The 13,311-nt window shown below is 33.3% G+C and overlaps 2 protein-coding genes across 2 annotated transcripts in view; both read left to right on the forward strand.

Annotated features, from left to right (window-relative positions):
- LOC148954279 (mitochondrial inner membrane protease ATP23 homolog) overlaps window positions 1-8,994 on the forward strand; it is a 69,285-nt gene extending 60,291 nt beyond the window's left edge. The window contains exons 7-8 of the mRNA XM_089086159.1: window positions 6,249-6,337; window positions 8,756-8,994. Coding sequence (XP_088942285.1) covers window positions 6,249-6,261 — 13 coding nt within the window. The 3' untranslated portion in view covers window positions 6,262-6,337; window positions 8,756-8,994. The remainder of the gene's footprint in view (window positions 1-6,248; window positions 6,338-8,755) is intronic.
- On the forward strand, window positions 611-8,994 carry COX6B (Cytochrome c oxidase subunit 6B). Its single transcript, XM_089086164.1, has 3 exons — window positions 611-658; window positions 6,249-6,337; window positions 8,756-8,994. The coding sequence occupies exons 2-3, from the start codon at window positions 6,252-6,254 to the stop codon at window positions 8,922-8,924; spliced, it is 255 nt and encodes an 84-aa protein (XP_088942290.1). The 5' UTR covers window positions 611-658; window positions 6,249-6,251; the 3' UTR covers window positions 8,925-8,994.
- Window positions 8,995-13,311: the final 4,317 nt, after the last annotated feature.

Genomic DNA, 13,311 nt, shown 5'->3' on the forward strand with positions numbered 1-13,311 from the left:
ATTCAAATTATTTACTTGACAATCTAGTTTTCTGTAATGTTACAAACATAGAGAAATCTCACCAGTTGATTTATTTGCATTAGTTTTATTGACATATCTTTGATAGGCTGTGAAGTAATAATTTTGGTTCGTTTTAAGTTCAACTTCGCTCTTTACTTCCCTCGGAAAAACTTTGTTTTTTTTAATTAATTTGTTTTAAGAATGAGTCAAAATCCGTAATGTCATAGCACCAACTATTAGGGCCGTTTTTTAGCACTAAGATCTCATCTTTCTACAAATATTATCGTCTTTTCAACTCATCTTTGTTCTAAGATCTTACAGCTCTTTCTTTTTGCCATATGGAACAATGATGAGAGAACTTTGATGATATACTCATTATTGTTCTCAAACCGCTGATCAGAGCAGAACGATGAAAGACGTTTGCATAAAAACGACAAAAGATGTAAGATCTTATTTCCATAGAGATATAAAATACAATTAATTTATAAACTCTTTGCTTAGTTCAAAGTTCAAAGATTTCACTTTTAAGCTTTTTCTTACAAAAGATGTAAGATCTTAGCACATTGATGAGTGAAAAAACGGCCCTAGTGTCATCTGAGGGGACATTCGAAAATCACAGAAGAAACGATTTACATCTCAAAATTTTCTGGAGTAGAAGGTTATAAATTATTTTGTTCTTATATTAGTATACAACCTATAGTAGTTGATGATAATATGTTTTTCTGTATTTTAGTTTAAAATGTGTAGAGTTTGGCTCTCCAGAAGGAGACATGCTAAAACAAAATAGAGGCATTTTTAGATTTTCATGTAGGCTACTTTATTTTAATAGTTAAAGTTATGTTTGTGACTCTTCACCACTCTCTCCCCTGGGGTAAAATTCTGCTTTAGCTACTTTTGGCTATCTTGGAAAGGGGTTAGGTTAGGAAAATGAAACTTTCAAGGATGGGTCTACAGGCAAAAATGTCTCCAGGGAAGGTATTTTGAAATACCTACCTCAACTCCTTCTCCTTCTAGAAGGTCCTCAAATTTGTCCACATGACCTATTGCAATTTTGACAAAACAAAATTTTACCTTAATTTGCAATTACAAGTTTCTTTTTCTCTAGCTTTAGTTCTGAAAATGCAACTCCTGTTAGGCTATTTGAGTAGGATTTTAAGCTAGGCTATAGGCCTATTTATGTTTTTTTAAAAATTTTGGAAATGTATTTGAATATATTTAAAACCTTATAAATTGGGATTGAGTAAAGTTGTGAAGCTGAAAACAATTGTATTGTAGGCTACTTAATTTAGGCAGAAGATCTATTTTGCAAGGTTTCAGTTTTATAACACTCATATTTTTAAAGGTCATCAGAGGTCAGGACCCTTTAGAGAGAGAAGGAGTGGAGGTATGTACTTCAAAATACCTTCCCAAGACATACTTTGGCATGTAGACCCATCCCTGGAAGTTTCATTTTCCTAACCTAACCCCTTTCCAAGATAGCCAAAAGTAGCTTAAGTAGAATATTGCCCCCCCCCCTGGTATTGCATAGACCCCTGGGTAATGTACAAATTAATATAAAACAAAATATGTACTTTTACATTTCTAATTTTGGTATAAGCCTAGAATTGGGGATAATTTTTTTTGATTAGGCTAACTCACTAATCAGAAGCTAAGAAATAGACATATATTTAGTATAAAAATTTCAATTCAAAATCCAAATATAGCATTTATTTGGGTAAAATTCTAGTTAAGCTACTTTTTGCTATCTTGGAAAGGGGTTAAGTTATGAAAAGTAAACTTTCAGTAATGAATCCAGGGCAAAAAACATAAGCTACTCCAAGAAGGTATTGTTAAGCTTCCATGTTCACCCTTTTCTGATTTCTAAGTCTTAGAAATTTGCCTACTTGACATGTTTGCCTACTTTGCCTACTATAGGGTAAAAAACCAGTATCCAATTGAGCAAAATTACGTAAAACTAAAACCCTCACATCTTGTTACAAAAGAGGAATTGAGATGAATTGTATATATCAGAGAAAAGCTAAAAATCAAAGCTTTACATCAATGTGGTTATTATTAAAATTGTTGAAGATAAAACACTTGAAATTATAAGTCTATTGACTTACCTACAAGCAGGGCTGTCATGTATGAGAGGGGGGGATGCCCCCCCACCCAGATTTTTGCTCACTCAGTAAAAAAATAAGTCTGTAAAATTGTGGTGCAAAGCACCACAATTTTTCTGACACCTCCAAAATTTGGTAAATTTGCAGGTGGCACAATAATTTAGCTAGGATGAAAGTGAAAATGTCATTTGATGCCTTTTTTATGCTCTTTCATAATACAATAATCACTTCTGTTACAAATTGCACCTCGAGCCCTTAAAGGGGCCCCAAAGGGTTTTATATGAATTACTAAAGAGCATAAAAAAAGTACCAAAAGATGTTTTTACTTTCATCCTAGCTAAATTACATGACACACTGCAAATTTGCCTTGAACTTTACACCCCCACCCCCCATAATGTGCAAATATATACCCTGAATTGTTGATGGCAAAGTTTTAAATTACAAAATAAAGCCCTATTTATTTTACAGCATTTGAAAAACTTGAAATGGTTTGAAATGGTGGTAAAACGGTTTGAATTGAGATGCCTAAAAAATGAGGTCTGAATTGTTATGAATAAGTATTTTTGGAATATATTACTCTTGAATAACTTATTTATAAATTAGTGATATGTTAGTAACTGCTTTTCAATAACCTAACTAGTGTTGGTAACTTCTTTGTGTGGTTACAAAATGAAATACCTTTGGGGCCCCTTTAAGGGCTCAAGATGCAATTTGCAATAGAAGTGATTATTGTATTATGAAAAAGCATAAAAAAAGGCATCAAATGATATTTTCACTTTCATCCTAGCTAAATTGTTATGCCACCTGCAAATTTACCTAAAATTCTTTAACTTGGTTGGCAAATGCAGCAGTTTTACCAACAGTGTTGGCAGTTTTTTTTTTCAAAATTTAGGAGATATATTTGCATATCTTTAAAACCTTATAAATTGGGATTGAGCAAAGTTGTGAAGCTGAAAGACGTTTCCCAAGATTGTGGCCTAGTTAGCCAATCCCAACTGGTCAAACCATCAGCCAATCACAACTATCTAACTCTATATGCATAATGTCTAAGATCAGGAGTCTTCTATCTATGATGGCTGTAGGAGATACCTTTCAATCAGAATATCTGGCCAAGATTGGGCACTGGGGGTCTTATTCTAGGGTAAAAGACCTCTTTTTAGTAAAGACCACTTTTCTTTGGGATTCTAGAAAAATAGAGATAGGCTTTTGGACTGCCCTTATTTTACTACAGCATAACACAATGTGAGTGCAGTAACAAGATCCCTGTCTTTTATGTGCCTTCTTGGTGAAATTTTCACCAGTAATTTGTCATCAAAAATTAAAAATCTGGCCTTTGTTTTGACAACCAATTGAAAAGAAAAAATTATATTTAATATTTGTGATTTATCAAATAAATATCAAGCAATAAAAGTTACATTTTCAAAAATCATAAGATAATTAGCTTTCTGTTAATATGTGAATAAAACTAAAGCACTGAAAGGATATATACATCAAAAAAGGATAATTGGTATTTCCAAAAAGGGTCCTTCTAGGTAAGTCAATAAACTAATAAGTGTTTGATCTTAAATAGGGTAAAATTCTAGTTTGGCTACTTTTTGTTATCTTGTAAAGGGGTTAGGTTATAATGGAACAAATGGTAATTGGTCTGTATGATTCACAAACCTTAGGTTTTTACCTTTCTTTAAGATACAGGTAACAAGACCTTCCAAAAGGGCAGTTGTAACATATTGCTAAGCAATACAAGCCTGAAATAATAGTGCCAAATATTGTATAAGAAGTGATGAAGTGGATCTCACTTAGTGCCCTGTTGGATCCTGGGGCTTTACCAGGTTTTGTTAGACAAATTTGGATTTGAATAGCTGAAGATGTAACAATGATGAACTTCTTCTGTTGGTCAAGTTTCAACATATAGTGGAGGAGAACATGTTTATAAGTAGCTTCAACTGGGGAAGATCATCAGAGAAAAGTGAGGGAAAATGTTTTTTCCATTCAGTAACATCAATTGGGTTAGATTGCAAAGAAACATTTTGTGTCAGCTTTGAAACTCTCTTCCAAAGCTGATGGGGCCATTTCTTATCTTGCATGTTGCTGTTTGAACTTGTCTATTTTTCCAGTGGCAGAGAGCTTTTTGGAACTTGTGGTGGAGCATGGCATCTTACAATTCATTGTCCTCTTGCCAATATGTCTTTGTGTCCCTATTTTGACCCTTGTAATCAATTAATCATACTATGTAGCAAGTTTCAGTTAATCATATAATCACATTTTTTCAAATTTTCATCCATGTTTCTAAATAATTTTTTTATAGTATAATTGCATTTGATTTTATCTGGAACACTGCTATCAGATTTGAAAAAATTATGTTATTTGACCAACAGATTCGCAATGTATATTTACAAATATTTTAGAAATGGTGTACTTTGTGGGTCTGCAATTTTTTTTTGTAGAAATCAGGAACTTTTTGTGCAAAGCCTATGGCTATTTTCAGCTGCATTAAAGTGGCGGTGGGGGGGGGGGGGCTTTGCCACATTGATAACAGCAGGGGTTGAAATTTTGGCAAGGAGCATTGAATAGGAAATTAAATTGTATATATTTTTTTTTAATTTGATTTCTGTCCTATACCATAAATGAATCAAAAACCCTATTATAGTTCAAGTTCCTATTCAAATCATTAGAATTGTGTTTTCAAAACCTGAGTCAAAGAAAAGGGTAACAGTCTTGTTTGTGGTCTCTTCTGAATTTTACACTCTAATAACAAAAGAGCACTACCATTTCATTTCCTATTGAAAAATAAGAAAGTTTCCAAATTGTTGGTACCAGGGCAGTTGCTTCCTGTCACCCTGTCCTGTACCTGTTCTATATACAGAAATTAGTTGGTTTGGTTGACTTGTATTATTTTTTGTACCTATTTCTCATCAGTAGTTGGTTCATAATAAGAAACAATGCTGATATGAAAGAAAAGGAAATCAGCAAGAATGTAATGAAGTAATAATTTGGTTTTTATAGCTTTTAGCTTTGAAGATGGCTAAACCATAAACTAAACTGTTATCCATTTGTTTCTTATAAAATAAATGAAATAATTTTGACTGAGACTTATGGCTAAAACTGATCTTAGTGTTGTGTTAAAATTCAATCAGCACATAATAGGCCAAGATTAGCTAGGGAAAATTATTGCACTTAAGCCAGGGTAATTGACTTTAAGTTGGTTGAGCTAGTGGTGACATAATTTGGCCTTCTTTCCCCTCATCTATATTTTAAAGCACTTGAAAAGACAAGTATGCTACAGTTTAATGTTAGCTAAAAATAATTAAAAAATTGCCAGTTGTTAGATGGTGCTGGTCATTTTTATTTTTAACAATAATGCTAGCATCCACTAATAAGTTTTCTATAATCTTTAGTTGAGAGTAATTGCTAGGCTAAATGATTTGGTAAGTATTATCAGATTAAAAAGTGGTTTAATTTACTGAAAGTGTTGAGTATGACAATTATCCCACTACAGATTGTACCAGACTCTATAGTGCTGAGGGTTATGTAATTCTTTTTGCCATTACTTTTCTTCTGCTTGCTACTTGTTGCTGATTAGATATTAAAGAAAGCATTGTTCAAGAAGTAATTACTTACCACACTAAATAGCATTAATTTTGGATGCTACTTTTAATCAATCCAATTTAGCAAGCCAAAATTACAATAAGTTGCATATGTTACATCAGCTTTTTTAACTTGTAGAGATCTTTTCAGTCCAGTATTTACTCTTTGGTGCACAATTCCCAATGCAGTTATAAATTTCCAAAAGTTTTTTTTGGCTACCCATTTTTTGTTCTTAATTACTTACTGGCTTTTTGGCTACCCTTTTTAAACTGTGTAACTTAATGCTATATCCAGGGGTATTTTGGAGGTTGTTGTGGAGCTAATGGGAATTCTGGTAAATTATGGAAATTTCAAAATCATTAGATATTTGGATATGAAAATTAATTTTATGTTGTGATCAGAGTAAAAGAATTTGTTAGGTATCTGTAACAGTGTTTTGGTGAGGATAGATCTGGTGATTAAGCCCCAATGGTCTTTGCTAAAGCTTTCATTGGTTTATTTGCTCATTTTTGCTGTAGTTTTTTTTTATTAATAGTATATATATATATATACGTTTCATTCCAGATTATGTCAGTAGCAATCATGAGTGAGAGAGAACCAAAGCTTGTAACTGCTCCATTTGATCCTAGATTTCCTAACACTAACCAAACAAGGTAAAATATACTTTGTATAATGTTGTCATCATCTATGTAGGGCGCAATACTTGAAACTACCCATCTCCTGGAATATTTTAGAGGACAGGGCAAAAAATAAGAAAAAAAACTTAATATATAGAGGTGAAAATGTGGTATGTTTGAAATGTTAGATTCTTCATCCATGAAAAAATCTTCTATCCCTCTCCTTTAATATTTCCTGTGAGATTGCAATATCTTAGGTACAAAAACCTTGAAAATACTTACCCTAGACATACACCTTAAAAACTGAAATTTTAAACGTATTTGTCTGCTTTTGCTTTGAGGTGGGTATGTTTTATGCCTCATAGGATGAAATTTGTTACTTAGGATGTTCATTTACTTAGGATCTGCATTATGCTCACATGCAGGGAGGGGGTCAGGTTTGAGTCTATGATCCCGTTGTATACTATAAGTTTTCAAAGTAGTCTCCTCTCCTAAGGGAATTAGGGGAGAAATGGAACTGAATTTTTCCTACATTGAAGGTTTTTTTTAATTCGAAAAGGTTTTCTAGCCCCTATTTTGGACAAAAAAGAAAAATCATTTGGCATGTATGTAAATTTATCAAAAATATTTACTTTGTTGATAATCTCTTGGGTAAAAAATTCCCCACAGAGGCGTTGATTTTATTTTACCCCTGACAACCTTATAACACCCCCCTTCTCCTTAAAAAGAGTTTCCTTTTCCCCTGTTATTTTCTCCTTTTTATTAAAATGTTCATTCATCTAACAAAAGTAGATTATTTGTGTTTTATCATGTCCAGTGAATTTGTACTTGGATTTTTTTTTCATAAAAAAGCTATAAAAATATGAAGAGATTCAAACTAAAACGATGTGAACTGGTTTTTTGCTGTTATCTCCTGCTTATTAATGAAATACTAGAAAGTTTCTGTCTATAAAAGTTGTTGAAACATAGGTTCAGTTATCTTTTATTGAGTTTTTTCCTTTGTTTAAATCATTTGATAATTGTTTTCTTTTCTTAAAGCAAGGAATATTTGACCAACCAGGTCAATGCTTACCAGGCCCCACCTTATGAGCATGCACATACCTGAGCATCTTTTTGGGTATTTTTTCTGATTTCAGAGGGGCCTGCAAAAATATCTTTATTTTCCTTAATTTCAGAATTTAACAGCCTTCTTTTCTAAACAACATCAGTCCCAAATGCTATTTACACTGTTGCTATCTACATTGAAGCAACTAAAATTACATGATGATATTTCAAGTGTGAATGTTGTAAATCCTTGAATTATTCAATATGTGAACGTGAAATTGTGTATTTTCTTGAATTTTAGTGGACTAAAAGATAGCCTGTTTTTATTTAAAGTCAAACATATATTTTTTTACTGCATAGTAACTGATACATTATGGTTCTAGTTCTTTTTTATTACTATTATCACTATTTAGCATTTTACACTTCAGGTAAACCAAAATAAAGATTTTGCCGTGAAATCTTATTAAATACTACAACTTTAATTTCCAAAGATTTAAGCTCTATAAACAAGGTTAATGGTGAATTTAGGAGAAATCGTCTGGATAAAAAGAGGCCTAAACTGGCATACTCTGGAGTGTCAGCTGAATTTTATTTACACTAAAGTTGAATTAACTGAGGATAAGCTGAGTAAAACTCCTGCTTACATTCAAATTGGGTGATCCAATGATATCAGGTGTAAACAAGGTTTTGGTGGATTTAAGAGAGATAATGTCAGTAAAAAGACCTTTAAGCTGGTATTTTGTTGAGCGTCAGCTAAATTCTATTTAAAATAAGATTAATTTGCCCAAGGATAAGTTGAATAAAATCTATTTAAATTAAGCTTGTTCAAAATAGAAGGTAATTTGATTTTCCTTGAAGTGTAGCTCTATTAGCTACTTAGTTTGGTTTATATGATTCATTTCAGTTCCTTTGTTTGATTTGACTTTTGTTGTGCTGAAGAGTGGGCTCTAAATTGCATTTTTGCTTTTGCAAAAAGTCTATGAGCTGGCAGATCTCTACAGGATTGTTCTTCAAGATGTTGGGGGTCAGGTTCAAAATGCGCAACATTGTGTTTTCTATGCCATGTTGACTAAGGAGAGGAGAAATTGTTTGTTCTATCTCCTCTTCTTTGTATTGGTATTTAAGCTCACTTTTAGCTTTTAATAAATCAGGTAATCTTGATGTTCAAGTGGTAATTTCGACCAATCTTGTGTTGGCCATTGCCAGGCTTCTATCATCTAATTCGTTAGAGTAACAATTTGTTTTGCTTGTAGATAAATTCTTAAGCCCTAAGTGTATTTAAATTTATAATTAAAATTAAAGATAAAGGTAAACCTTTTAATTAAGGTAGCAAACTTTAAAAAAAATACTGTTTCTATGTACTGTTACCAAATAGTTTTCTTAGGTACTGTTACCCAATTGTTTTTCTAGGTACTGTTACCAAAGCTATATTGATTTCTACCGTTGCCAGAAAATTAAAGGCGAAGACTATGAACCATGTCAGTATTTCAAAAGGGTTTTCAAATCTATTTGCCCCAGTCAATGGCTGGAAAAATGGGATACACAGAGAGAAGAAGGTCGTTTCCCAGGCAAAATTTAAACTGTTTAGTCTTAGTCGTGAATTTTCTTTGTAACAGAATGATTAAATATATAAATATGGGTTGTACCTATTAATTTTTTTGTTTTAGTAATATACGTAGGAAATATTTCTACCATAATGTAATATAAAGGGAAAGGAACGTCTTATTCAGTCAAAATTTTAAATTGTTTATTCTTGGTCGTGTTTTTTTTTTGTAAAGTATGATAAAGTACACAAAAATGATGGCTTTTAACCCATCATTATTGGTGGGAAAATATCAAATATTTTTGGATGAATGGAAGCAATGATTGTCGATCAACAAAAACGTTTTATAGTCATCTAGCCTTTTCGTATGAGAAAAAATATACTGTACACGTAAAATAATGATGTATGTAATTTCGAAAAGTTCTTATAAAATCATATAACTTTTTTCGAAAGATTTCATTGGCCACCATAAGCTGAAATCCAGGCGGGGGGGGGCAAACCTGGTCTAATTGGCACTTTTAATGCTATATAATAGAAATCTCGGAAAAAAAATATTAAACTAAGGCAGCATCATTCAGCCATGGTGGGGACAGGTGCTGGAAATCGGTTACGGTGGAAATAACACAATTGGTGCAGCTCGTGAATCGGCGTAAAATCTTTCAGCTTTCTATGTCGTTTTTTTTTCTTTTGGTAATAAAAAGTATTTTCCGCCTCCCGAAAAAAATATTTAAGAACAAGACATCGATCAAACGGCATCGATGAAGTTTTGAAGGCCCACAACAGAGTAAATGTTCGCAAACAACCTTGGTCTTACTTATTAAGGATTGAGGGCTAATTTCTACGTGAATGTATAAGTACAATTTACGGATACAAGACAACAATAGGAACTTGTAATGCTAAGCACTTATTTAGATAAATGATAATCTAATTTAAATAAAGATGCTTTACTTTTCAATTAACGGTATAATGAATTTTTTCGTGTATTACGGGTATGCTGTTGTAATAAATGATCGAATTCCAAATTATCCTCGCGTTGGCTGGACTAAATTTCAGAATAATTTTTTCATAGTTGTAACATAGTCTTTTTCTTGTAATTAAATTCCGTTTAAGTACTGAGCCATTGTGAAACATATGCACTTATCTAAGGCAGTGTAACCCATGGCTCATATGAACCTTTGGTAGAATTAAAAGCAGACACTTCGTTTCCTTCAAATCCTTGCTATGCTGCCATCTTTAAATGTCCTGTCTGCTTAGTGAAAAGACTGATAAAACTGAATTCTTAATTGTTTTCGAGAAAAATAATGTGATCTGTACAAGCTAGCGTTATTGCATCCTTGATCTGTCTACGTGTTTATTTTTAAATCTTGTCTCCTGAAAAAAATTAATAAGCACAATCTTGGTCAAACTTATTAACTGTTAAAGGCTAACCTCTACAGTTTTAGGGTTTCAAATAATAAGATGAGATAATTATGATATTTAATTGGAGACGATTCGTCATCTAGTTTATTGAAAGATTCTTTACCTTTATTTAAAGGTAACATTGAATTAAGGATATATGCTCTTCTTTCAATAGGAGGAGACTTTCCAGGTGGTATTTATCTGCGGAGGAAAGCTCCCGACATAATTGCGACTATACCAGTGACTTCCAAAATGTGAACTGCGGCACACATTGGGACATACTGACGTCTCTTCTTGGATATCCTCGTACACTCTTCTTTCTATAAATGCTGAAAGTCTGAAACTATAAAGTCTCACCCTGGAGACTGGGCTTCAATAGACAGTACTTTTTCAGTTGTGGGGAGGTCGTTTTCTTTAATTAAACTAAATTTGGTTAACCACTATATCTTTTAATAGCAGAAAATTTTACCAGTGGTTCATGTGAATATTTTGTTCTAGTGTTCGTTTTAAAAGAACGTTAAGCTTTGGTTGAATGAACCAAATTATACTTGAGACGAGGTCTAGGTGGTTTAACCCAACTTGACACCAAGAATACGGTGGACTACATTCTGCCACTGTGTTTTGGTCTACTGGGGGGGGGGGGTCCAACCATGAATGTCTCCGTTTGTGTCCGTGCATCTAGAATCTAACCCAAGGCTTGAGTCTTTCTTCATTGTGGCTGCTACGATTTAGTTTGACCTTCTTGATTTTTGTTCCATTAGGAAGGAGGCTTAATTTCGATCTACCGGTGGGTCAGGTACGCGCTTGGGCGCCGTAAAAACGTGTCCAAACCATCTGAGCGTTATCCTCCTGATGATAGTGGATCATGAGTACTTCTGATTGCACATTTGCATTAAGTTTCCTTACTTTTTCTTTGACCAAGCTTGGGATAGGCTCTTAGGCACTTCCGATCAAGGATGTTGAGTGAGAGTTCAGCTTCCGCCTTTATTAGCGGAAGCCAAATGAGAGATTCTATCCTAAAACATGAGCTATCTTAAAATTGATATCTCAAACAAAATTAACCTAAAGCTTAAAAGACAGAAGTTAAAATTGTAATTAGCACGCTGTTGAATAAGAAGAATTAAAACCACTTTTACATGGCGATCCGTATAATTTGTGATTTGGCTCATTAAAAATAGAAATTTAGTTCTACTGAAATACTAGGAATCAGTGACATCTCTTGTCTTGTGGTTTGCAGCTATTCATTTCTTGAATTTGTTTTCTCAGTAAAAATACTATGGTTGTATTCCAGAACTGAATTGTTATATATGATAATTATTTATTTGTTTGTATAATTAGTTACTATTTTAATTCAAAACAACAGATAACACAAAAATAATAATAAGTGCAGAACGGACCACAACGGTGGCCTCTTTTATCTATTGTAAGAATTTTAGGGGCTAAATTTGGTGTTTAGCCCCTCATTTTAGCTGAAATAATGAAAGCTAATTCAGTTCTGGGACACGCCCTACTATAAATTGTAAGCTCGAGTTGGCTCACCGAGAAAAAACATAATTAATACCAAGTAGTGTTTCTGATCAAAATTCTAAAGAAAAAACATAATTAATACCAAGTAGTGTTTCTGATCAAAATTCTAAAGCTGTTTTCATCAGTAATTTTTTTCTATATAAAATGATATTACTATGTAGTTTCATTATTTAAAATCAATTCGGTAGCGCTATATCTTCGGCGGTTAATTTTACTCATATAAAAACCCAAAGATCCGGTTTTCTTCAGTTTCAAAATTTATTTAATTTAGTGCTTCCGCATACTTGCTGACAATATCTTAGCTTAGTTCAAAGGCTTCAAGAATTTTGTTCATTTAAAATATGTTATGGATTTGCATTGCTTGAATTGGTTAATTGGAAACTTGCACAACCTTATACATCTTTAAAAACCTTTGGGAAATCGGGAATTTTAAATTTAATGAAAAAAACGTCAATGTGGAGTTTTTGGTAGAAGCGGCCGACAAATGAGACAAAAAGAAACGTCGGAGAAAAAAACAGAGCAAAAAATAAGCTGGGAATCACTAAGTTGTTAATTTTTTGGACAGAAAGTGCTGTCGGATTTTAATAATTAGTTTTGCTTGGTCACTTTCACGATTCAACGCGGCAATGCTGACAGAAATATGACAATAACCAAAAAATTTCATAATTTTGGAACAGCCAAAAGAAAAATCTTTGAATTTGTGATTTTCAGGCATGAATAGACCTGGGATGGGTCCAAATTTTGTCTTGTTTGGTGTCCTTGGGACTTTAAAATTTTTAATTCTTTTTGGGTAATAGACGGGTCACATAGTGGAATATTGAGTAAAAATTCCGAACATAAGTTACCTTAATTAAACTTTCCAGGTGATGAGTGTGAATTTACGGTCCGCATTTTGCTCCTCCACTTTTCATTGCCACTAAAATTTGTCATTCGGTACCTCGTCGATGCCATTTTGGATATAAAATCATGAGCTAATTCCGGTGCCCAAGGAAGTCGCTCAAAATCAAGGGTAAGGCTCACTAGTTCCAGTAGCGTAGACGAATTATAGGCAGCGCAATAGCGCTGCCTAAGTAAAGACCGATGTGGGCACAATGTATAATATTCTTTATTATGTTATGGTTTATTTGTTTTAGACCAGGGCACTTCTTATTGAAGGAGTTGTCGTAGAAACTTCGAAAAGGGCTCATTTGATTGGAAATTGAAAGGGCTAGTGCCCTTTTTAACAGTCGAAACTAATTGGAGGGCAACTAACCCCACGCCCACCATTTTTCCAAACACATCCAATCAATATTTTGAGATAGCCAATGTTGTTCAACGTAGTTGAATGGTCCAGAAATTATGTCTGAGGATGACACCCCCCCCCCCCCGCCCTCAGGGCAAGGGTTGCAAGTTATACCCCAGGGGCATATAAGGTTTTTATAGAAAGGATGGTCTTAGGAACTTCGGAGTGGGCTCATTGGATTGGTTATCAGAAGTGCTACTTCCCTTTTTAAGATTC

This window comes from Artemia sp. Qi Xiang Cuo, chromosome 3 (genome assembly GCF_049724085.1).
Source record: "Artemia sp. Qi Xiang Cuo chromosome 3, ASM4972408v1, whole genome shotgun sequence".
NCBI classification, from domain to species: domain Eukaryota; kingdom Metazoa; phylum Arthropoda; class Branchiopoda; order Anostraca; family Artemiidae; genus Artemia; species Artemia sp. Qi Xiang Cuo.